This window comes from Dermacentor silvarum, chromosome 6, assembly GCF_013339745.2.
Source record: "Dermacentor silvarum isolate Dsil-2018 chromosome 6, BIME_Dsil_1.4, whole genome shotgun sequence".
NCBI classification, from domain to species: domain Eukaryota; kingdom Metazoa; phylum Arthropoda; class Arachnida; order Ixodida; family Ixodidae; genus Dermacentor; species Dermacentor silvarum.
The window spans coordinates 90,775,200-90,797,954 of NC_051159.1; the positions used below are offsets into that span (position 1 = coordinate 90,775,200).

General features: G+C 46.7%; 1 protein-coding gene across 1 annotated transcript; it reads left to right on the forward strand.

Annotated features, from left to right (window-relative positions):
- The first annotated feature begins 2,676 nt into the window (after positions 1-2,676).
- On the forward strand, positions 2,677-8,675 carry LOC119456784 (ataxin-8-like). Its single transcript, XM_037718601.1, has 3 exons — positions 2,677-2,688; positions 6,473-6,819; positions 8,600-8,675. Exons 1-3 carry the CDS (start codon positions 2,677-2,679, stop codon positions 8,673-8,675), a joined length of 435 nt encoding a protein of 144 aa, XP_037574529.1.
- Positions 8,676-22,755: the final 14,080 nt, after the last annotated feature.

Genomic DNA, 22,755 nt, shown 5'->3' on the forward strand with positions numbered 1-22,755 from the left:
TCCAACAGCACTTAGTCCTAGATGCCCGTCTCGACCCACGTAGGCAATGATAACCGCATGATCTGCGCACCGCTCGATGCCCGAATTGTTGCAGACACAAAGTTCAGACAATCTTGATTACGCTCGTTGAAGCAGTTTATAAAATAATATTAGGCACTCGTGTTGTTAGGTTGCGAAACAAGGCCTCTATGTTATTCCTGTCCCCTTGCACTGAATGACTATGGTAGTCGAAACGAAATGAGGAAAATAATGAGTGACCGCAAACGTGTCATTCAAACCTTTCGTGTGCACTACGCAAGAAAGCGTTACTATGCATTGAGAAGCAGAGTATGCAGTGTAGATGCACAAAATGTTTCACTCAAGCCTTCTGCAAAACCTCTTCAGTATGCATACGCATTTTGTGTGTACAATATAAAAAAGGCCCTACAATATTTTTGGTGACCTTCCTTATACTATTTGTATCATTTTGGTGTCTACACCGTCAGCATATATTTTAGGAAAAATACATTGAGAAAGTCACAATGCTTTCATGAACACCGTTGTTCTAACTGAACTCATGCCATTGAGTGCTAGCTTGACAATCGTTGCTGTCACCCGTGGACGATAGCCAGCTATTGTTGATCTTGTTTTTTTGATTGAAGTTCCTTGCGTGTTTTGTATACTGGAAACATTAAGAGTTGAAAATCGTTTTTTCGTGTAAAGAGTTTTCACGCTCCATGCTGTTTTACACAAGGGAAGGATTGCCGCAGGAAGTGATGCTGCTAATTCCGAGCCATCGTATAAGAAGATAGGTGCTCCGACGGCGCGCCCGCGCTGGGTCGAGAAAGCGGCCACTTCGTGTGACCGGAAATGAGCGCCGCCGCTAGGGGCAGCACGTGTTCAGGGGGCCTTGGAGCAGCGGCACAAGAGTGCCGCTGCTCCAAGGCCACCAATTTACGACCTGCGTCAGCATTTAAACACCCATACCTAAAGATATGCAATTTTTCCTTATTCAGACACCAAATACTAACAGGTAGACGGTTTCATGCCACTTACTGCCAAAATAATGCCATTTCCAACACGAGAGAGACGCGTCGTCTGCTCGAGCAGACGGCGCGCTGCGCTTGCCGCTGCTAGGTAGCCGCTGCTCGCCGCATCGGAGTCAATCCGAATGTCGGCAGAAATATAAAGGGACGTTCCTCCAACCAAATAGAGTAGTTTTAAGCAAGCGAACGACATATATGCATCGAAATAAAGCACCTCTGCCGCGCGTGCCCATAGAAGCGTCAGCAAAGCCAGCGAAAAAGTGGCCTCCAGAACAAGTGCTGCCCCTTGCCGCAGCAGCGTGCGTAGAGTCACAGTAAGTGGCCGCGCCTCGCGCCGCCGTCGGATCACCTGCCTTCTTACACCGTGTTCCGAGCTAATCTTCTCCTCAGCCTTATTTCGGGTACCCCCCTGAGAACGGCTACACAGACGATAGAAGATGCGGGGCAGCCCCAGGCCCGTTTACTTCCTGGGTGCCAGAGGCGATGCAAAGGGCCTCTAGATATGCTTTCTCGTAGCATCGAGCTTGCTAGCGATGCCTTATAACTCAGGCCAACTACAGTATCCACAACGCTGACTAAAACAAGCCATGGCCGGTCATTTTCACTCTTTGTAGTTGTAGTTAAGCTCTCAACTCCTAAATTTTTCTCCTAAATTTTTCAGCAGACGAAAGTTCAATTCACGCAGAAAGAAGTACGCTGTTTTGTACTATCCCTAGATATACTTCTCATGAACTCCTCACTCCCGCTGTTCCTTGCGAATAAAAACATTCGGGGTGTAGAGTGACCATGCACTTAGCGAGAAAAAGTGACCGATTCTTTCTTTTCTTTCTTTTTTTCTTTCTTTCTTTCTTTCTTCTTTCTGTTTTGTGTGCTATCCTAACGTTCACTGTGAACAGACGGCGAATGCCCACAAAAATAAAAGCTACACGAAAACGCTCAATCAGCATCAACAAAACAAAATCAACAAAAGTCAAAATAAAATAAACAGCTAGCACCCGAGCAAACATTCATGAGCCAAACTGTGCGGAGCTTTCGGAACGGTAAGACCGTTAAAGCAGTGATATAACCTTAGTAAAATAAAAACGATGGCATACGCTTTCTCCTTCGCGCCCTGATAAATTAAGCTCAATAGATACAGACATACCTTCGGCTTAACTAAGATTGCGCATTTCTGCGCCGAAACTAATCACTTCAAGTGGGCGATAATTGAGCGATGGAATTTTGCTTCGAAAGAAAAAAAAATGAAATAATGCACTCCAGTGATTACGACACAGGCTGCGCTCTTTTGTTACTATATATTTTAGATGGAGCTGGGCTGGATTGCTGGGAAGGTCATACAGTAATGTATCCGAGACAAAGCTCATGTGTCTGAGCCAAGAAACGAATAAAGATATTGAAAAAGCTAAATGCAAACGATTAAGAAAAGAGTGGGCACTTACTTTCATGAAAAAAGAAAACAGGGGGAGGGGGAAGGAGGGCAAGAAAGGAAAACGGGAAAATGAATGATTGGGAGAAGGAAAAATATTTATTGATATACAATTTTTGAAACGTTTTCGCAGCTCATGGCCTTCGATTAGTTCGATTTCTAAATGGCAGAGACGTTGAGCACCAGCACGTACAGTGATGCCATGTGGAAGCGAATGTCCGAAGAATGGAGACAGAGGCAATTTGAACGATATCAAAACGGAAATTTCCACAGTGCATGAGCGAAAATCAATCAGCGAAAATCGGGCTCGTTCAGTTTGCGTAGTCATCTTTCTACGGTGCGTCGTACTGTAAAGCTCTGGCGGTCGAACGGGGAGAAATTAATTATCCATGCTTGGAATATTCCTGCGGCCCCGCTCATATATACTCACGCACTTAAGTTCTATTTGTTTTTAATGTTTTTGTCACCGTGTTCAAAAGCGCGCGCAGTGCGATTTCTGAAACGCTTGAACTCGTATCTCGTATCGCAAATTCAATACCCACGACACCATTTAGTACCGCACTTCTTCAGCATGTGTCATACAATTGCTTTCTCCGTGCGGCTCGACGGTTGTATTGTTCTGGTGGTTAACACGACGTCGTCGGTGACATTTCTGAATGCGTTATCTAGAATTAGATGGGGATGAAATATCTATTAGACGTTACGTAAACACCACTAATGGCTGTCCTCTGTTACACCAGGATTGAAGCAGAAAGCTTGAGAAATGGACTTGTTGGTAATGGCTAATGCTTGCTCTAGAATTCGTTCTCACGAACAGACACGAATGCCCTGCTTCGGTGCGTTATGCGGAACTCTACACATGAGTACTGGACCAATCCAGATCGACGACACAGGCGACTGCACAAATGGGACCCAGAAATGAAGTTCCGCATGCCTCATAAACTGAAGAGGAGCATAACAAGTATGTTAACACCGGATTCGTCTTGGTGTTGCACTCACGAGGCGGTATACGCATATCATCGGCGGCAGTGACACTGGTCCCAACTGCGATCACTGCCAAGTGCCAGAAACACTCGAGCACATATTTTGCTCATGTCCAGCGTACGCGCGAAAACGGCAGAGCCTCATTTCTAGTATTCAACGAGTGACTAAAAGACCAATATCTGACGAGATTGTATTAGGTCCTTGGCCTGACGCCAACAGCGCAGCTGTGGTCGTCGAAGCGACTATAGCCTTCCTTCAAGCCACTGGACTCGATGCACGACTCTAGTATGACCTCAACGTGATGGACATGTATATACGCACCTCCTAATCTTATCACCATCATTCATCGCTCTTTTTATCCCCCCCCTACCCCCCTTCCCGAGTGTAGAGTAGCAGGCCACAGCAAAATAACGCTCAAGCCGACCTCTCTGCCTTTATTCAAATAAACCTCTCTCTCTCCTCTCTTTTGTCTCATTTTCATAGCAACATGTAAAGCATGAGAAATGAAACTAGAGCATTAAATCTTACCCAGTGAAGCAATTTTTGATGCCAAAATTCCTAGACGAGGTTATCTTCTCGTTACTTATTTGGTAAAGAACAGCTAGGCTACACGTTCACTCGGTTAGATATAAATACAATGTGGCGCTATCTCTATGTGCGGTCCATTTATAGGAACATTTTATTGCTATAGCAAATATACGGACACTTCAACCGGATTTCTGCCGTCGGCGTCGCCGTGAGGTTCCGTATAAAGTCCAAGGGCAATAAAATCGTCGCCGCGCGCCGTATGCGCGAGTGAAACCGCGCGGGGGACGCGCGCTATCACGGAGAGCGAACGCACGGCGGAAAGCAAACGCGACCCTCGCGCGAAAGGCCGTGGGGGTATGGGATGGAGGGAGGCGGGGTGACGCTATGCTGTAGGGAGCCTACATGCAACGCATGTAGGCCCCCTACTATGCTGCAGCACCAAATGATTATCTTGCAACCTGGCGCAAGCGGAACTGGCCACTCAATCTCCAACGCGAAAGCAAGAAATCGGGAAGGCAGCCCGGGAGGGAGGGAGGGGGGGGCAGCTTTTACTCTGCTAACAACTGGGCTTGTACTTTGCCCGCTTGTGGCGGTCGCCCGCACCGTCTCTTATCTCCACACAGCTCTGACCTTTGTATGCGCTGTGCATTCGCCGCTCAGTTTCCGTTGAAGCGATAGACCGCACGAACCTTCGCCCGCTGGGGCGGCTGCGCTTGCTGCCAGCGTTTTGACAGTCGTTGTCTGCGGTCATTCAGTGTGATCTATTCATGTTTGCTTGTGCGCGCTGACACCACTCTTGTTAATTCCGTTAGTAAGAGAATGTGTCGAAGTTTATGCGGCTGATAAAACTACTATCCCTACTCCGAATAGCTCTCTATTAATTTGCTATCACAATTGATGCCTCGCATTTCGGGCGAAACAGCGACATTTTTTTTAAACGAAGGTGCACGAAGTGCAAATGCATTGCTTGTTCCTCGCTCTTTAGAAAGTAACGCAGTTTATCCCACTGCTCGACTGCATTTCAAGAAGGCCATATGAGGCGAGTCCTTTGTTTTCGCAGGAACTAACGAGTATTATAGTCAATGCTTGCAAAACAAGTCAACTATATCATGGCTAGAATTGCGGAATGAAATCAATAAAGTATTCATACGCATTATGCCGCTAGCTCCAATGATGTTGCTTGCGCGCCGCTGCCGTATTGAATGATAAAGAGCCAGAGAGTATTATGTTGAGTATCGGCGACTTCTCAATGCAGTCGACATGTAAAGCGTGCAAGGCCGCCGGGATCAAATATCCGCGCCGCTCCTGTTGCCGCGTGGACCACACGCAGTTGTTTTCGTTTCTTCGACACTGATCAACGTTCTCTTGTGCGCAGTTATTACCTACGTCGGTTTGGGAGGGGGGGGGGGGGGGGGGCTCTTACGAAAGCAGTCCTTTCATTTACTTGGTGTGTTTCCTTTGCCAACGTCTTCCTCTCTGCTCTACATCTGCTGAGGTGACAGTTACCATGCTTTTCTTTTTGTTTTTTGTTTGCTAACAAAAGGCGCTGGTCCGCGCTTCTTGACCTCTATTTACGTCAACGAAGAAATGCGAGCGCACAGTTATGTACGAACTGTCATGCCAATAATTTGGGTGCAGTAGTGTTAAAAGATCAACAAGGCTCACATTTCGCGTCCCATTGAACACAGCCTATAGAAAGCAACCTAGCGCAATGAACGTCAACACGATTTCAAACTCTGCTAGGAATGAAACGGCTCATTGACTAAAGTGAAAACGAAATGACGTCTTTTAGTTTGTACGGGTCTCTTGTTCACGATGGAAGGGCTGGCGAAGTCAGCGATTCTAAGCAGTATTTCAAGTCCACTGCACAAAAACATTGACAAAAGCTTTACCAGGAAGTTATTAATGGCGATTGCTGCAACATTAAATATACTGTAGGCATTCCTTAGTCACTTAATTCTTCGTTGGCTGCACATGTTAATCATGGTATGGTATGGTATGGTATGCCTTATTAATCATCTCATCGGTTTCTTCGTCTTCATCGCTTGTGGGGACTCATCTTGAGATTAATCTTTGCCTTGAGTGTGATCGGTCCGCCGCGTCTTCGGGGTGTTAACGCTATGTCACAATACTTATAAACTTTAGATTGGCGTCACAACGTAGACGCCACTGCGGTGAAGATCACTTCAGGCAGGACGACCAGATAGAAGGGGAGACAATGTTGGAGTGATATCATCATCATCATCATCATCATCATCATCATCATCATCATCATCATCATCATCATCATCATCATCATCATCATCATCATCATCATCATCATCATCATCATCATCAGCAGCAGCAGCAGCAGCAGCAGCAGCAGCAGCAGCAGCAGCAGCAGCAGCAGCAGCAGCAGCAGCAGCAGCAGCAGCAGCAGCAGCAGCAGCAGCAGCAGCAGCAGCAGCAGCAGCAGCAGCAGCAGCAGCAGCAGCAGCAGCAGCAGCAGCAGCAGCAGCAGCAGCAGCAGCAGCAGCAGCAGCAGCAGCAGCAGCAGCAGCAGCAGCAGCAGCAGCAGCAGCAGCAGCAGCAGCAGCAGCAGCAGCAGCAGCAGCAGCAGCAGCAGCAGCAGCAGCAGCAGCAGCAGCAGCAGCAGCAGCAGCAGCAGCAGCAGCAGCAGCAGCAGCAGCAGCAGCAGCAGCAGCAGCAGCAGCAGCAGCAGCAGCAGCAGCAGCAGCAGCAGCAGCCGCAGCAGCAGCAGCAGCAGCAGCAGCAGCAGCAGCAGCAGCAGCAGCAGCAGCAGCAGCAGCAGCAGCAGCAGCAGCAGCAGCAGCAGCAGCAGCAGCAGCAGCAGCAGCAGCAGCAGCAGCAGCAGCAGCAGCAGCAGCAGCAGCAGCAGCAGCAGCCTATATGTCCACTGCAGGACGAATGATGTGAATTCAATTCTTCTGCCAACGCTGCTGTATTAGTGCCATTTTGTGTGGAAAGCAGCTGCTCTATGTATTTCGCCTGTCAATATTCGTACTTTGGCTTGAGCATGAAACAGACGCACGAAGGCAACTACTAGACTACACGAGCGCACACTGCTAACTGGTAGTGTTATTGAAGAAACATTATTTGATTAGGATGATAACTTATTGGCATCCCCTTTAAAATGCGACTGCGAAAAATAGTTACCTAGCTTGCTTGAGCTAATTGGATATGATATACATGCTTTTCAGCCTATTCATTATTTCAGCATATACATGCTATTCAGCCTTGCTTATCACAACTGCTGGCTGCTTGCTCCCATCCAGATTAAAAAATTTTGCCAGCTTCACAGACTTAACGTCGCGAAGGGTGATGAAACAGCAGAGGTGGAGGCTTATGCTAGCTTTTACTTAGGTTTAACTTGGCTTTTATTTAGCTATAACTTGGCTTATACTTAGCGTTAACTTGAATTTTACTTAGCTTTACCTTTGCTTTTTGTTAGCTTTAAGTTTAGCTTTTTCCTAACTTTAACTTTGCCTTAACATCGATTTTACTTAGCTTTAACAATAACTTAGCTTTAGCTTTAGCGCACAGCCGTTGAAGCCGCTCCCGAGTATCATCACGACGCCGTTGACGCGCGCGTCTTCTTTATCGGGAGAAAGCTGTGTAGATGTACGTTCATGTGTTGCAGGTGAAGCCGTTGCGTAAGCACAAGTCTACAACGTGAACTTAATATATTAAAACTTTGCGAGGCAAGAACAGGCAGCGAGTTCCTATGCTACTCAACGAGTGTCCTTTTTATTGCGATAGCAATTATATGGACACTCAAAAGCAGATTTCTGCCGTCGGCGTCGCCGTCGCCGTCGCCGTCGCCGTCGCCGTCGCCGTCGCCGTCGCCGTGAGGTTCCGTATGACGTCAATGGAGATGAAATCGTGGCCGCGCGCCGCCGAACGCTGTATGTGCGAGTGAAAGGGCGCGAGGGACGCGCTCTTTCACGGGGAGTGAACGCACGGCGGAGAACAAACGCGCGTTCTGCGCCGTGCTTCCTTAAGGGCTGCAGAAGTAGGCGTCTCTTTCCTCCTTTACAATCACCATATATGTAGAGCAAACGCGCCTTCTTCCGATGCGCGAGAGACCGTGGGGAAGGGGGGGAAGGGGGAGGGAAGGGAGGCGACGTTTAGCTGCGGCACGAAGTGCCTATTTATATCAGAGGCTCCGGCAACAGTCACCAACGCCGCACGCATTTTGAGCGAACGCGGGCAAAATGCCGACGGCGTCGACAACAGTTCGGCGCGTTGCCGGTGCTGCTGCATGTCCAAGTTTATACAGCTGATAAAGCTAATATCATTACTCCGTATATCTCTCTACAAATTTGCTATCGCAATTGATGCTTCACCTTTCAGGTGAAACTGCGACAACTTTTTCTTTTCTGGTCGAAACCTGCCGAGCCGCCGCGAGAGACGCCGGTGGCAGTCACGGACACCGCGCGCGTTCGGCGCGAACGCGGGGAAACGTGGACGTCGTCGGCAGCAGCTCTGCGCGTTGCCTCGTTGGTGCTACTACAGCTGCTTCTTCGCCCTAGATCACGGCAGAATGACGCCGCCGCCAGCGCACGCTCTCTTCAGCTCAGGAGAACCCTGCACGTCATGGTTACGTCATGACTTCTCTCTCTCTCTCTTTCTCAAGCTCCGCCTCAACTACTGCTTGGCGCACACTCTCCCTCGATCTCTCCACCACTACGCCATCGCTACAATCTCTTTAGCTCCACCCACCTGCTGCTCAGTGCGTGCCTTCCTATTTCTCACCCTCGCCGCTATCTCAACGCCTGCGCCCCGGCACGCGCTACTCACCCAGCTGCGCCGATTATTGGCCTATGCTCGGCACGGCTCAACATCGACCTAAAACAGCTCCGCTGTTAAAAACCAACGCTTCGGAAAGGTTTCGGTAACCAACGGGAATTACCGTGCAGATACCTTCGTATTTCAATAGGATATGCTTTGTTGTCCCCGGATAATTGCTGCCGCAGAAACATGCCTTAGACTGTTGCGAATATTAGCGCCGGTACATTTTTCTCATTAGGCAACCAGCTCGATCCTCAGATAGCAAGGCACTGCCCTTTTGTGTTCTCGTACAAAATTTTCCTTCTAACTTTTGTCTCGTTAATCTTGCAAATTTGTATGGTATTTCTTGTGTCCATCCTTTGCAAAGATCACTTCGAACTAGTGAATAGTATTTTCACTCTTATATATATATATATATATATATATATATATTATATAGCACAAGCATCACAGCTCTTCAATGATTTACTCTTTAACGCTTTAATGCACACTTGAACTCAGCACAAACTTTCCAAACAAAAACATTTTTCTAGTGCTAGGCGCCAAAACTGGCAGAGCTGCAGATTTTTCGATGTCAGGAAAGCCAAGTGTTGCCGAGTGAAAGCCGAGTGAACAAAAAAAAAAGTGAGCAAGCTCGCACTCGGTCGTGCAAAGCTTAGGCATAGCGCAAGTGTTAATCCTGAAGTCTTACTGGCTGCTACTGCTAGGTATTAACTTGGTTGCTGCTAGGTCTTAACTTGGTTTATCTTCACTACGCATGTAAGGAAGATATTTTCGAGCGATGATTTTCGGAGGTACCTTCCCTTTGCGACATTTCTCGTGACTTAGCGCTGGACGCGTCGGTGCCTACGAGCGACATCATTCCTGGCATGCCACAAACGCAGGCAGGCAGGCAAGCAGGCAGGCAAGAACCGTGTCCGTGTTGGGCGAAGCGATCGTGCACCTCCGCCGGCGGTTACTAAGCAGCGCAAGGTGACGTCATCGCTCCTGCTTCCACGCATGCGCGGCTAGGCAACGCGGTTGTGTCGGCAGCAGCTCTGCGCGCTGCCTCGTTGGTGCTGCTACAATTCCATTCTCTCTCTATCTCGCTCTCATTTTCTCTTTCCCTCTCCCGAGCAATGCGCGCACCGCGCGCATAGCTCTCATTCCCTCTCCTTAACGTCCCATGTCAAGGCAACATGTGCACGGCACGGAGAGGAGGCGAGGCACATGCCTCTCCACCAGGTGGTTTCTAGGCAACGCAGTGACGTCATAGCTCGGCGAGCTTTTTCGACGGCAGGCGCCACATTTTACGGTTAGCTAGAACAGCTTCGCTGTTAAAAACTCCGGCTTCCCGTATAAATATAATCGCATCTAGACGCCGTGCGCAGTATTTGTACAAATACTTCAGCACTGAGAGCAACATAAAGAGCGGAAGTGTGATGTCTGTAGGAGACCAGTGCGGGCCCTGTTGAATTTGAAAATCCGGCCGGACATCCGAAATCCGATAAAACAAGGGTGCCCACCGGCCGACAAAATGAAAACTGACCATGGACGCCCTGTCTGTATAGGAGTGAATAAGTTGGCAATGAACAAGGCTGCTGTGGCCTAAATAAAAAGGCAAGCAAGCTAGCTGGACAAAGGAAGGACGTGGCAAGCAAACAAATGTTACACAAACAAACAAAATATTATCGGAATCAGAATGTTTTATTCAGTTACAAAAATGTGTTACATAAATGAACATACAGAAGAAGGTCCGAGAGCACGAAGCTGTAAGGGAACATCCTGTTAGCAACGAATAACTATGTTGACAGCAGGGTAATACAAGTGAGATACACAAAATAGTAAAAGCATAAAATACAGAAAAACACAAAAATACAATCCAATGCCATCAATACAAAAATATATAAATGAGTTGTGCAGCTTTGCTCTAACATTAAAAAGAAGAATAGACATTATGGTGATAGAACAAGAACAATACAACACATTACAAATATTATAGACTATTTACAAAGCGTATTTAAAGGAATCAAAAGGACATGCTGAATATCATTAACCTCTAGTATGTTATACAAGCGCAACCCAGAATTTAGTGTGTCAGTGTGTGTGAGAAAGGTCAGAAGAAAGAAATCAACCATCTATCAAAAAAGTAGAAAATTTTTTTAAATGACATAATGAAGTGGTTTGTTTGATGTGAGTCGGGAGGCGCTTCCAAAATTATATGCTAGAAAAGCAGTTTGTCTGCCATAATTTGTTGAAAATAAAGGCAGAAGCACCGTATGATTGAAAGCAAATTAAGTTGTATTATCGTGAAGTTTGAATTCGCTTAATATGTCTTATGGCAAGATGTTATTAAGAGATCGATACAAAAGGATAAGAATAAATTTCGACAGTTGAGAGCTTATTATTCTTCGGTAATTGCCAAGTAGTTGAGAGGCACTGCAACGGAATGAACTGAAGGGGGGAATTCTGAATGCTTGATGTGGATATGTTGTAGAATAGTTAATTGTTGGGCTAGTTGGTTCTGCATAACTGAACAAGTAACTCAGCGCAATATAAAAGACAGACACAAGAAAGGGACAAACAAGGACAAGCGCTTGTCCTTGTCAGTCCCTTTCTTGTGTCTGTCTTTTATATTGCGCTGAGTTACTTGTGTATATGTTGGAATGGAGTTATATGTGTAGAGTATGTACCCCCCATGTCGCAATAGAATAGGTGAACTGACTGCGAATAAACGCAAATGAAGCATTAGTAATGTTGGGGTAGTAAAATAAGGTCGCGTTTTCAGCATTATTCTTATTCCATAAGCTATGTCACGCAGCATATTAGCTATGTGAGCTGTGGGCTTTAAATTAGAGTCCAGTGTGACGCCGAGAAATCAGCACTAACTACGCGAATCAAGTGAGATTTAATGGTTACTGCAGCAGTATATAAGAGACTTTGTCAAACTCTGTCAAACTTTGTCAAACTACTTTTGCCTCAGAATTTTTGTGCCTTAGGTAAAAGCCGAGCTATGAAAATGCGTTTTCAACTAGACCTCAAGCGTTTTTTCTGCTCTGTGAATAAGCAGGAGCATGATGTCCTCTTAGGCCTTATTCGAGTGAGCGTTTTCAAAAAAATAATAATAACAACCGGTTATCCAATTAGTAAGCGCTTGTGTGCCTTATGACATCTATAGTTGTTTTCTTTAGCGAGAGCAACATGCAAAATGTGAGAGATTAAAGTATTTCGTTAAACCTTTACTGACCACGACATGGAATAAAATCCAACAATATGAATATAAATTAGCACTTGGCTTCACGGTCTACCAGATAAATAAGTATGTAAATATGTTTGCAGCAGCTCCTTATAAAAAGCCAAGGACGGGAACTTCAAATAAAGTGCGCCGTTTGCACGCGTCCAATGGTCGCTTTATTAGTCTGTCATCAATGCTTAATTAGTCTGTTAGCAAACACTCGACAGCCAATGTGCGCGTATTTCTGAAAAAAAAAAAAAATAGCGCAGCTTGCGCTAAGTTGTGCAAGGCTGGAGAAACAGTGGAGCTGGTGATCACCCAGCTTCTTCCAGTTTCGCTATAGGCTTGGCTAAGTTTTGCTAGGCTCGGCTAAGTTTGTCTAGGTTCACCTAAGTTTCGCTAGGCTTGGCTAAGTTTCACTAGGCTTGGATAAGTTTTACTAGGCTAGGCTAAGTTTGCTAGGCTCGACTACGTTTTGCTAGGTTCGGGTAAGTTTTGTTAATCTTTATTTTTGCACGTAATCGCCGCATTCGTTCTCGGTGGGTGGTACGACGAGCTTCCAGCTGAGCGGCTTCTCCTTCGGGAGTCTTGTACTTCGTCGACCATCCCATGTTAGATTTACTCAGTGCGAATTCTACGAGAGTTGGGTGTGTCGACATGACCTTTATAATTTTATAATGAGTATGACGTCACAGCCAAGCTTCACAAAGCAAAGCAAGAATTGCGGCGCGAAGCAATGACATGGCTGGGCGAAGCTGGGTAGGTGATTGCTAGGCGACTGCATTGACAGAGCGGGTCTGCTGGAACGCGGTGTTGGCATTGGAACGTGGTGTTGATGTTGCAAGCTGTTCTATGCAACCCGCAGTCACGTCATCGCAGGTGCGGTGGCGGAGGAGCATTGCCGGAGCTAAGAGAAGCGAGGCGCAGCTGTGGCAGGTAGTTGCTAGGCAACGCGCAGATAGGAAACAAGCAGCTAGTCGAGTTTCTGCGAACGCTACGCGGGGAAACGAAAAGCTTAAACAGTTCCGCAGTTAAAACGTGCAATCTTTGTATAAATTCAGACTTTTTTTCGCGTCATTTTCAAAATATTTGTGTGTGGTACTTTCGTGCAAGGAGTCTAAAGTAGATAAACTAAACACCCTTAAGCTATCCACAACGAAGGCATTATTTCTACGTGTTAGTGTACTTAACTCTTGTTTCTACTTCATGGCAAAAAAATAAAACACGGTGGTTTGTGGGCAATACTAATATTGTCTAATATATTCACCACGTAAAATGGAGCCGAAAGTTTCATAACTTTTTTGTACTGAGTGGTATTTCAACACTTTCAACACAGTGACAGTGTGGTATTTCAACAATTCTTTTTCTATAACCCATTACCTTGTTTCGCACTGTTTGCATCGTTATCGTGCATGAGGTAATCACAGGAAATCTCTGCTGACCCAGTAATGAAAGTTCATTATCCTGAATTGTTTGTTGTCCAGGGTTAACGTATAATGTGTGATTATTTACTTCGGCAACGGAAGTTGCATTCTTCCTGATACGATAACAGATTTTTTCCTTTCCGCTTTCGGTGGCCAGTTCAGCAGCGATATTTATGATAGCAGGGATGATTTATATCGCTTAGGATCTTTAGCGAGCATCGAAATCAAGGATGTCACATACAATAAGAAAAAAGAATCCTAGATGGTGCGCATTTCGAAACTGTATGCAGCGCGAGTATTTTCTATAATATGCTTTATTGACAACCAAGAAATTAAGGATTTGTTACTCAAGCAGGTTTTTCTTGGAAAGCCTACACATAAATCAGGCGTTGCAACTACTGTATTCACATAACCTAGCATACGCTTAATAATGACATGTTGAACTCGTTCTTGAAGCTTGCCGTGCAAGACATTCTGCGCGTCAACACTTACCGACGATGGACAACAGCAGCCAAATAGCCGCGATGGGGGTAGGATAGAGCACTATGCCAGCTTATCCCAGTCGAATGGCTCCAATCATCAATGACGCAGACGTGCGCGTAGCCAGGACAAACTGTCGTGCACTGTCAATGTTGTGCGTCCGTTATCTGTCGTCGTAACCATAGCCGGCACCCACGATGCCCAAACCGTTGTCGTAGCCTGTCTGCTGGTGACGGCGAGCGAGTGCAAGCGAGTGAACGATGATGAGCTTGGCCGGAATCACCCGGCAAGTAGGAGACCAACCCGGATAAGCTGCACATTCGTCCCGCGTGCGTGTAAACCCGGGGTCGCGAGGAGCAGTGGCTACCGCCACCGCCTGTCGAAGTGAAAAGCCGAGGAATGCAACGGCGGGCTTGGACCACGCTCGGTTCCCGACGTGCCCGCTAGGCGAGGCGAGCCCATCGACCCGTTCGAGGGAGTACCGTCGAGTTCGAGTCCGTTGCCGTCACTTACGGAGCTGGTGTCTAACTTGTAAATGCGCCGCGTGCTTGCCGCTGTCAGTCACGGGTTCCGGTGACCACAACGATCTTCTCTCTCTTCTTTCCCTTTACGGTCCCCTCGTCTTCCCTAAGGCGCTGATCCGTGCTTCCTAAAGGGCTGCCAAAAAATAGAGCCTCTTCTCTCCCCAATACCTCTAGGATACTTCGTGCCAAAATGATGCCCACAGGCGGTAGACGTAGTTGCCTTCGCTTCAGTATGTCTCCTGTTGAAGCCAAAGCAACCTAAGAGAAACTTTGTTATTGATGCGAAGATATAGGGAATAAAACATATTTGAAATCATTTGTTTTTCGCTCGCTCCCAGGATTCGAGCGTAAGAAAAACACCAGTAATACTTCAGGCTCTTAATTGCAAGACACATTTAGTTTTATTACACTGAATAATTTCGTCTCAATCGCATTGGCAACACCCGCAAACAGGTTCAGCGTTCTCAGCAACTGTAAAATAGAAAACAAATGGAAATTTTATGTCATGCCTAAGACGTGGCGTTTGACTCATTGCAAAGGTTTATCCCAACGGCTTTGAAGTCGTCCGCCTGTCCTGCTGCTAATTCCTCTCTTTAGGCTAGCTTGCAAATGGTAGAAAAGCTATCTGTAGAGGTGATATTTTGTTCAATGTACTCGTTTTTACAATAAGAAGGAACCCCCATAAACTAGAGGAATAAGTTTGCGGCTTTTATTAAGTGCTTGAAAAGCCTCAAAACAAACACCCACCACGTGCGAAAAAGAACTTAACTGAAACAAACTAAGATGAAGACTTGACTCGGTATTTTAGAAGTGTCATGAAGTACGTAGAAACATTTGCGGGCTGTTGATGCTGTATAAATCAATAAACTCTCTGGTCTAAACAAATATAGCTCATATTAATTCTTTTTCTTCAAACGTGATCGCCATATATGCATGGCGTGTTGTGTTACTTCATTGCAGTGCCCTAAAAGCGATCCTCGTCATCAAGTCAGCTAGCGCTCTGCAGGGTTTAGCTTGCTATTGAGTTTTCCTAGCACCTTATTCCCAGTTATATGTTCTTAATGTGTGCACAGGTGGGCAAGGAGGTAAAATTGTAATTTTTAAGGTATGCCGGATCGCGAACGTCAACGATTTTTATGTTGACGTTCAGCTGTTGACAACTGCATATTCAATGTTATTTGCCGTTGACCGCAATACATCAGCATTCTGAAATGATCTTCGCATAAGTCTGGTTTTGTCTACGTCACATAATACAGGGGAAAATACTGGCGACTTTTTAAATTCGGCAAAGCGGGAGGTGTTCTCCGTTTTCAGCTCCCTGTTTAGCTGACAGCAATACACATTTTCACTAGCACTTTCTAGCACAGTGTTTCCGTGTTTGATGCGGGTAACGCTAACAAAGAAAAACACCGTGAAAAATCATTAGGGCACGGATGGCGAGGGGAATCTTCGATGGCGCACACCTTTGTCAGAGATTGCAATGAGCCTGTCCCATTGCATACAAATGTTCGAGCTTCAATTCTCGACCTGATGCAGGCGTTTTTCCGTCGCGGCATAAAGGAGGACGAACAAATGGTAGCAAATACAGATCATGCGCCTGATTTCAGCGGGCGAGTCAGAAGGAAAGGTACCATGATTTACGGCGGTCTGCACTTAGTAAGAAAGCCTTGGCCGCCGGTATCACGCAGGTCGGTGGAACCCCAAACGCAGCTGCTGCTTATTTCTGAATCACCTACCATGGTATTGTCAGCTTGTTCCTCATGCACGAATTTAGGTTTTCTTCCCCAGCCACGTCTCTACGAGTAACCTATATGGCCAAGTCAGCACAGCGTGCACTTCTTGCACTCGCAGACTTGCTTCTTTTCTAAATGGGCAGGCGCTATGCGGGGTCTCATTTTTCATTAGAAATTCTATAATTGCTGAATGCTGATGAGGGCGAACGAACCGTGTTTTGTACAATTGCGTACGTTCACGTACTTTCTGCCAATCTAATATAATGGGTATTCGTTGGTATAACATCAACATAGCGCCATCTTCACGCTAGGCCTATGCATCTTCTACCTACAACATCCCGTTCCGAGTCATTTTTTCCCATTCTTGTGTTAGTGCGAAACATATGAGTAGAGGGACGCTGGTCATCATAATCTGGCCTCTATTTCCTTTCCTAGAACAATGGCTTCAAAGGTGCGAAGTGCTTTCTCTTTTACTGGCCTTGCATATTAAGCAATTTTACAGGGTCAGTAACATTCTTGTTGTATCACCGGTATTTATTTCGGCTGTCGTGGCCAAAAAAAAAGCTCATCGTCCCGTGGTAGGATGTGCACTTTCTAAGCATATATCGATAGCGTTATCATATATTAAACATATTGTTCAGAGTAGAGCACTGCACGGGCCGATTTTTTCAGCCTGGGCCCGGCCCGGGCCCGTTCTTACGTTGGGTGGCCCGCCCGAGCCCGATCAAAACTTTTATGGCGAGACCCGGGCCCGGCCCGGGCCCGGAAATAGTCTACGTTACCCGCCCGGCCCGGCCCGCCACCCCTTTACCTTAGGCCCGAGCCCGGCCCGAGCCCGACTCGAAACCGGCCCGAACCCGGCCCGAGACCAAAAAGTAATGTTTTTCAGAGTTGAGACGCCCGAGAATAACTCGCTGCACGTTACATGCACACCACCAGAAAGCCCGAGCCCGGCTCGGGCCCACGTCAAAAAACCCGAGCCCGGCCCGGGCTCCGGGTCACAAAGCACATGCCTTGCCCGAGCCCGGCCCGAGCCCGTGAAAAAACTGTTCTACCCGGCCCGGCCCGGCCCACGGGCACGGCCGGGCCCGGGCTTTCGGGTAAGCCTGAGCCCGTGCAGTGCTCTAGTTCAGAGCGCCACCTTCTCGAACAAGTATACTATATATTCATTTTTCAGCAAGGAGGAAAGAGATATTAAGTGTGTTTTTTACGAAGTAGCTACTCATTTACAACATAAAAAGAAAAACAAAACTCGCACAAGTATGACAACTGAAAGGTTATTGATGTCTAGCGCTCTACAGCGCATTTCTTGTAATAGGGCATTCTTCCTTGAAGAACACCGTATTGCGTGTGACAGGCTTCTGCACGTTTCTTTTCATGATGCTTCAATGCACATCGTGTATGTGAGCACGATATGACCAATTCTAGAATTTACATTCTTCACCAGCCAAGAAAAAGATCCAAACTACTGTAGAGCATGCATAGCAATTAACGTTAAGGAGCTAAACACGATGATTCTGACGACGCCGACCGGGATTGAATTACAGGTGGAAAAACGAGTAGGGAACTTGCTTTCAAGGTACAGATATGTTAAAGCCTGCGCAATATTGCGGTTATGACCTACGGCTAGCTGCACCATTTTTTACTTTGTAATAACGTTAATTTGCGTAGCACCAGTGATGTTTACGATGCAGAGCATAACGCTTGAGATGCTTCCAGTGGCTTTTCTTTGTTGTTTGTAGACGCCGTTTCAGACAGGTGCTACAGTTAGATAAGAAATTTTATAGGTTCCATTTTCAGCCTGCCACTTCAAAAGGATAAGGGTCATTCCACGCCAACAATCACATGGAGTGCAAATCACGGCCGCATCATTCAAATTCACACCAATTAACAAATAATTATTTTAGTGAGCCATGCGCAGCCATCCTCAGCTGAGCCTGCTCAGTTGAGACTCAGTTGAGTCTGCGCAACCAGGCATGATGCGTGGTGTTGGCCACTGGAGCCCTGGACTGAGGACCCAGCCTCCGGCCCCATAATCACCTTTTCCCTCAATCAAGTTCTCTCTCTCTCACTCGCTTGACATAACGAAGGTCCTGTGCGACGTGTCCCAACAAAAACTTTGGCGACTAATGTCTATCTGGCTTCAAATAGCTGCAAGAATAGGCGAGACACACAGAACTAGTTAAATAGGCTCAATGAAGCAGCCTATCAACAATACGAGTATTCCCCAAATCTATTCGTTGTTTTTCGCTTATTTCGCGGTGAATAAACGTGTGCCGTGTGAGTGGTGCTCCCAGTTCACGCTCATGAAAACAATTTGTTGCCCGATGTGCTATTTCACGAGTAGATGGTCGCATTTGTATACTTCCTGTAGCACCGAAGTGCGTAATGCCGATCTACCTTAAGTAGACATACAGCCACGATTTAAGTTCTCACAAAGCTCTGGTGATCATGGCTTTTATTCCTGTCCGCACACACCACCACCTTCACCAACCTGGTTTGCATTTCCCACCAATATGCCATCAGGTGAAGTAGAAGAGCAAACCGAAATATCACAATGGTGAGACTCAAGTTCAAAAATTTTTTCGTGAGATGACAACACAAATTACTTCGATTGAAATTTCCGTGGCAACAGTAGTCATGCTTCTCAAGCTTTCCTGCGCATTTTTCATGGACCCCCGTAGTTTGTTACTGACGTTTAAACATAGGCGAAAATTTCTCCTAAACCAAATTCAGGCTTAGATTTTAGATGCAAGAGCATCTTATGCTCGGGGCAGTGTCCGTTCTGCGGCGTCCGCACCCATTGTGCGCATGCGCAAGTCTCCCTCCTTCTCCTCTCCTACGCAGGTGTGCGTTCTCCTCCTCCCCTCTCCCCTCTCCGCCACAGGTGCGGCGCAGCAAATCATTGCATATAACTCTCACTGTCTTCCTCTCTCTCTAAGGGTACGCAGGTAGGCGGCGCAAGTGTCGCGGCGCAGTATAAAGCGCGCGTTCGCTGTGCTTCCGTCATTCTCTCTCTGTGCAACGATGTGCGAAACGCCATGAACAACGTCAACGTCGGCGCTAGTTGCAGCGGCAGCGCCACCACCGCGGAGCAGAGGAAGGCTCGGGAAGCCGAACGTAAACGTCAGCGTCGGCAAGCGGACCCCGAACTTCGGGCCAGAGAAGCCGAACGTAAACGTCAACGTCGGCAGGAAACTTATACGGAAGCAACACGGGCTCGGCACGCCGAAGTGGAACGTCAGCGTTATCAAGCCGACCCCGAACTCCGGGCTCGGAAAGTCGAAGCGCAACGGCAGCGTCGAGCGGCAGCTCCCGATCCCGAAGCGACGAGGCAACGCGTGTCTGCGGCCAGGGCAGCAACACGTTCGAGGCCATTACAACGCCTGGGCTTCGATAGTTGGCCTACCACCCCCCTTAATCTTGCGTACATACTCTGCTATAACCCCGCAAAAGTAAGTTTGCCTTCTTGAAGAGTCATCAAAATTTCTCTCCTCCTCCTGTCTTTCTAATCCTCTTTTTCCCAACGCCCGTGCAGGATAGCTAACTGGAAAATTGCATCTTGTTTATCTCCGCACCTTTTCTCTCTCTGTAAACATTTATGCGCTGTGCATTCGCCGCTCAGTTTCCGTTGAAGCGATAGACCGCACGTACCTTCGCCCGCTGCGGCGTATATGCGCTTGCTGTCAGCGTTTTGACAGTCGTTGTCTGCAGTCATTCAGTGTGATCTATTCATGTTTGTTTGTGCGCGCTCACACCACAGCTAGTAATAGTCGGGCCACATTTTCTAACGCGCGCTACACATGCAATGCTGCCCGGATCGGCAGTGCAGCGCTACAGGTGTGTCCCTTCGCACGCGCTGCTCACGGGCAGCGCTTCTCATCAACACCACCGTTTCACACGCGCCTTCTCGTGGTCATCGAGTCTTTCTTCATGTAGGTCTACTTACGCCGCAGCACACCTGACTTAATCAGCTCATGTTTACTATAATTCATATTGCTACCAAAGCCGCTCACCTTACTTCGTATGACATTGCTGTGTTGCTATCGCATTCATTGCTTCACCCTTAGGGCGAAACTGTGACATTTTTCTCTCCCTGTCTCTATCTCTCTCGCGACTCGACTGAATGTTGCCACTTTGATATTTCCTTTTTTTTTTCAACCTCCTTCTTTTCTACCGCGCAACCAGCGGACAGAACATACACAGGAATGAGACGCACATACACACCATAATAGGAGAGTCAATGTGCGATAATAGAATGCGCATGACGCATTTAGTAAGATCGCGTTGCTAGTATAAATCACCTGTTTGTGCTTAGCTTTTTCTTATATTGAGCACAATGCGCGTAGTGTCGTGCTCACTACCTAAAAACCAATCATTGACTTTTGTTCAACGCGCTTCATCTGTAGAACAGTGCATGATCGCGAACTTCAATGCCTACCTAGCGTGCCTAGTTGGATGAAAGTAGAGAATGTGACAATAGAGAATAAAATGAAACAAGAATCTCTGTCATGTCTTGACAAACATTACAGAGTTTGAAACCACATCTCCAGACTGCAAACGATTGAAGTCGCCTAGAATTTCTCAACACCAGGGAGGACATTGTGCACCGCACGTAGAAAAAAAAGCTCTCGGTTTTGTGAGGATGACATCTTAAAAGCTAGGATTTACACATGGTGAAAAGTTGAAGCACGACTGCTTCTTTAGGTTTTCAACGAGAACAAAGCCAACACTAAAACTATAGTGCGTTTATTTCCTTTCTTGCAGCAAATAAAAATGTACACTCTCACCTTTTTGTATGTTCATGCAAAAACGCATTTATGGGCATTTATTTGTCACGTTATGCTGTGACAAATAAAGCGATTGCTTCTCACTTTAAAAATTCAAGCTCATTTTACTCAACTACTATGGATTTTAGGTATTCTTTCGAGAAGAACTAATTATTCTCAAGGCCTCCATGATCCAGCATCTGGGTGCTGCACAGTTTTTATTGCGATAGCAATTATATGGACACTTCAACCGGATTTCTGCCGTCGCCGTCGTCGTCGCCGTCGCCGTGACGTTCCCTATAGATAAAATCTTCGCCGCGCGCCGTATGCCCGAGCGGAAGCGTGCGGGGACGCGCGCTATAACGGAGAGGGAACGCACTCAATCTCCCACGCGCAAGCAAGGAAGCGGGAAGCCAGCGCCGGAGGGGGGGGGCACACTTCTACTCTGCCAACAACCGCGCTCGTCGCTCGCTCGCACCGTCGCTTATCTCCACACGGCTCTGACCTTTATGCGCCGTGCATTCGCCGCTCAGTTTCCGTTGAAGCGATAGACCGCACATACCTTCGCCCGTTGCTGCGGCGTATGCTTGCTGCCAGCGTTTTGACAGTCGTTGTCTGCAGTCATTCAGTGTGATCTTTTCGTGTTTGTTTGTGCGCGCTCACACCACGCTTGTTCATTCAGTTAGTAATAGTCGGGCCACATTTTCCAACGCACGCTCCACATGCAATGCTGCCCGGATCGGCAGTGCAGCGCTACAGGTGTGTCCCTTCGCACGCTCTGCCCACGGGAAGCGCTTCTCATCAACACCACCGTTTCACACGCGCCTTCTCGTGGTCATCGAGCCTCTCTTCATGTCGGTCTACTTACGCCGCAGCACACCTGCTTACTTAATCAGCTCATGTTTACTACAATTCATATTGCTACCAAAGCCACTCACCTTACTTCGTATGACATTGCTGTGTTGCTATCGCATTCATTGCATCGCCCTTAGGGCGAAACTGTGACATTTTTAAAATGTCAATCGTAAAAGAGGCGCATTTCTGATACTGATAAATCATGAGCGATATTCTTAATGTAGTGCGTACTGGGACCTGACAAATGTTCTTTCAGTAATTTCCCGGGATCCCGTTGAGTTTCATACTGTTAACAGTATGAAACTCAACGGGATCTCGGGAAATTTTATAGTGAGCCATATATATATATATATATATATATATATATATATATATATACAGCGAACGTTTCCAGCACACTTAGTGATATGGCCAATTCTTTTCTGGACGATCGATTTTCATTTTGAGGGACAAACAGGGTGTAACGCAGGAGGTGATAACTTTTTGAGATAAATTTGCTACTAGTATATAATTACTTTGTTATAATCTATTACATGGTAAATACCATAATCATGCGATATGCAAAGGCGCAGACTACGCAGCACCGACTTCTCAAGGTGTAAAGAGGAGCCAGCGGCCCTGTATTAACTCATTTATCCTCCTTCACGTATGCGTCATACCCAACAACGTTACTTCCTGAATATTTTTTATTGTTATGTCAAAATTTGTGCAATTTCTTCAGGATCCAGACAGTTTTATTCTAATTATCATCGCGGCATAGTCTGTTTTTATTGCTTGACAAATATGATAACCTACACGCACAATGCAGAGACTGTAACCTGTGTATCAATCGCGCCCCGAGAGCTTGCCGGTACGAAAGCAATATTTGGTATTTTCAAGTCTCCTTTCAATCTTCCTTTTTCCACCACTTAATTCCCTATTATTTCTTGCCAGCCAAAAAAAGACGACAATCGATTTCTATCTTCTCAGAAGACTCAATAAAAATGTTCATTTTGGGGCCAG

Bases quoted from the DNA above. Each gene is read 5' to 3' on its own strand.
- LOC119456784 (XM_037718601.1), top strand. The intron at 6,820-8,599 runs GCAGCAGCAGCA...CTCTTTCTCAAG, and splicing joins CAGCAGCAGCAGCAGCAGCA to CTCCGCCTCAACTACTGCTT.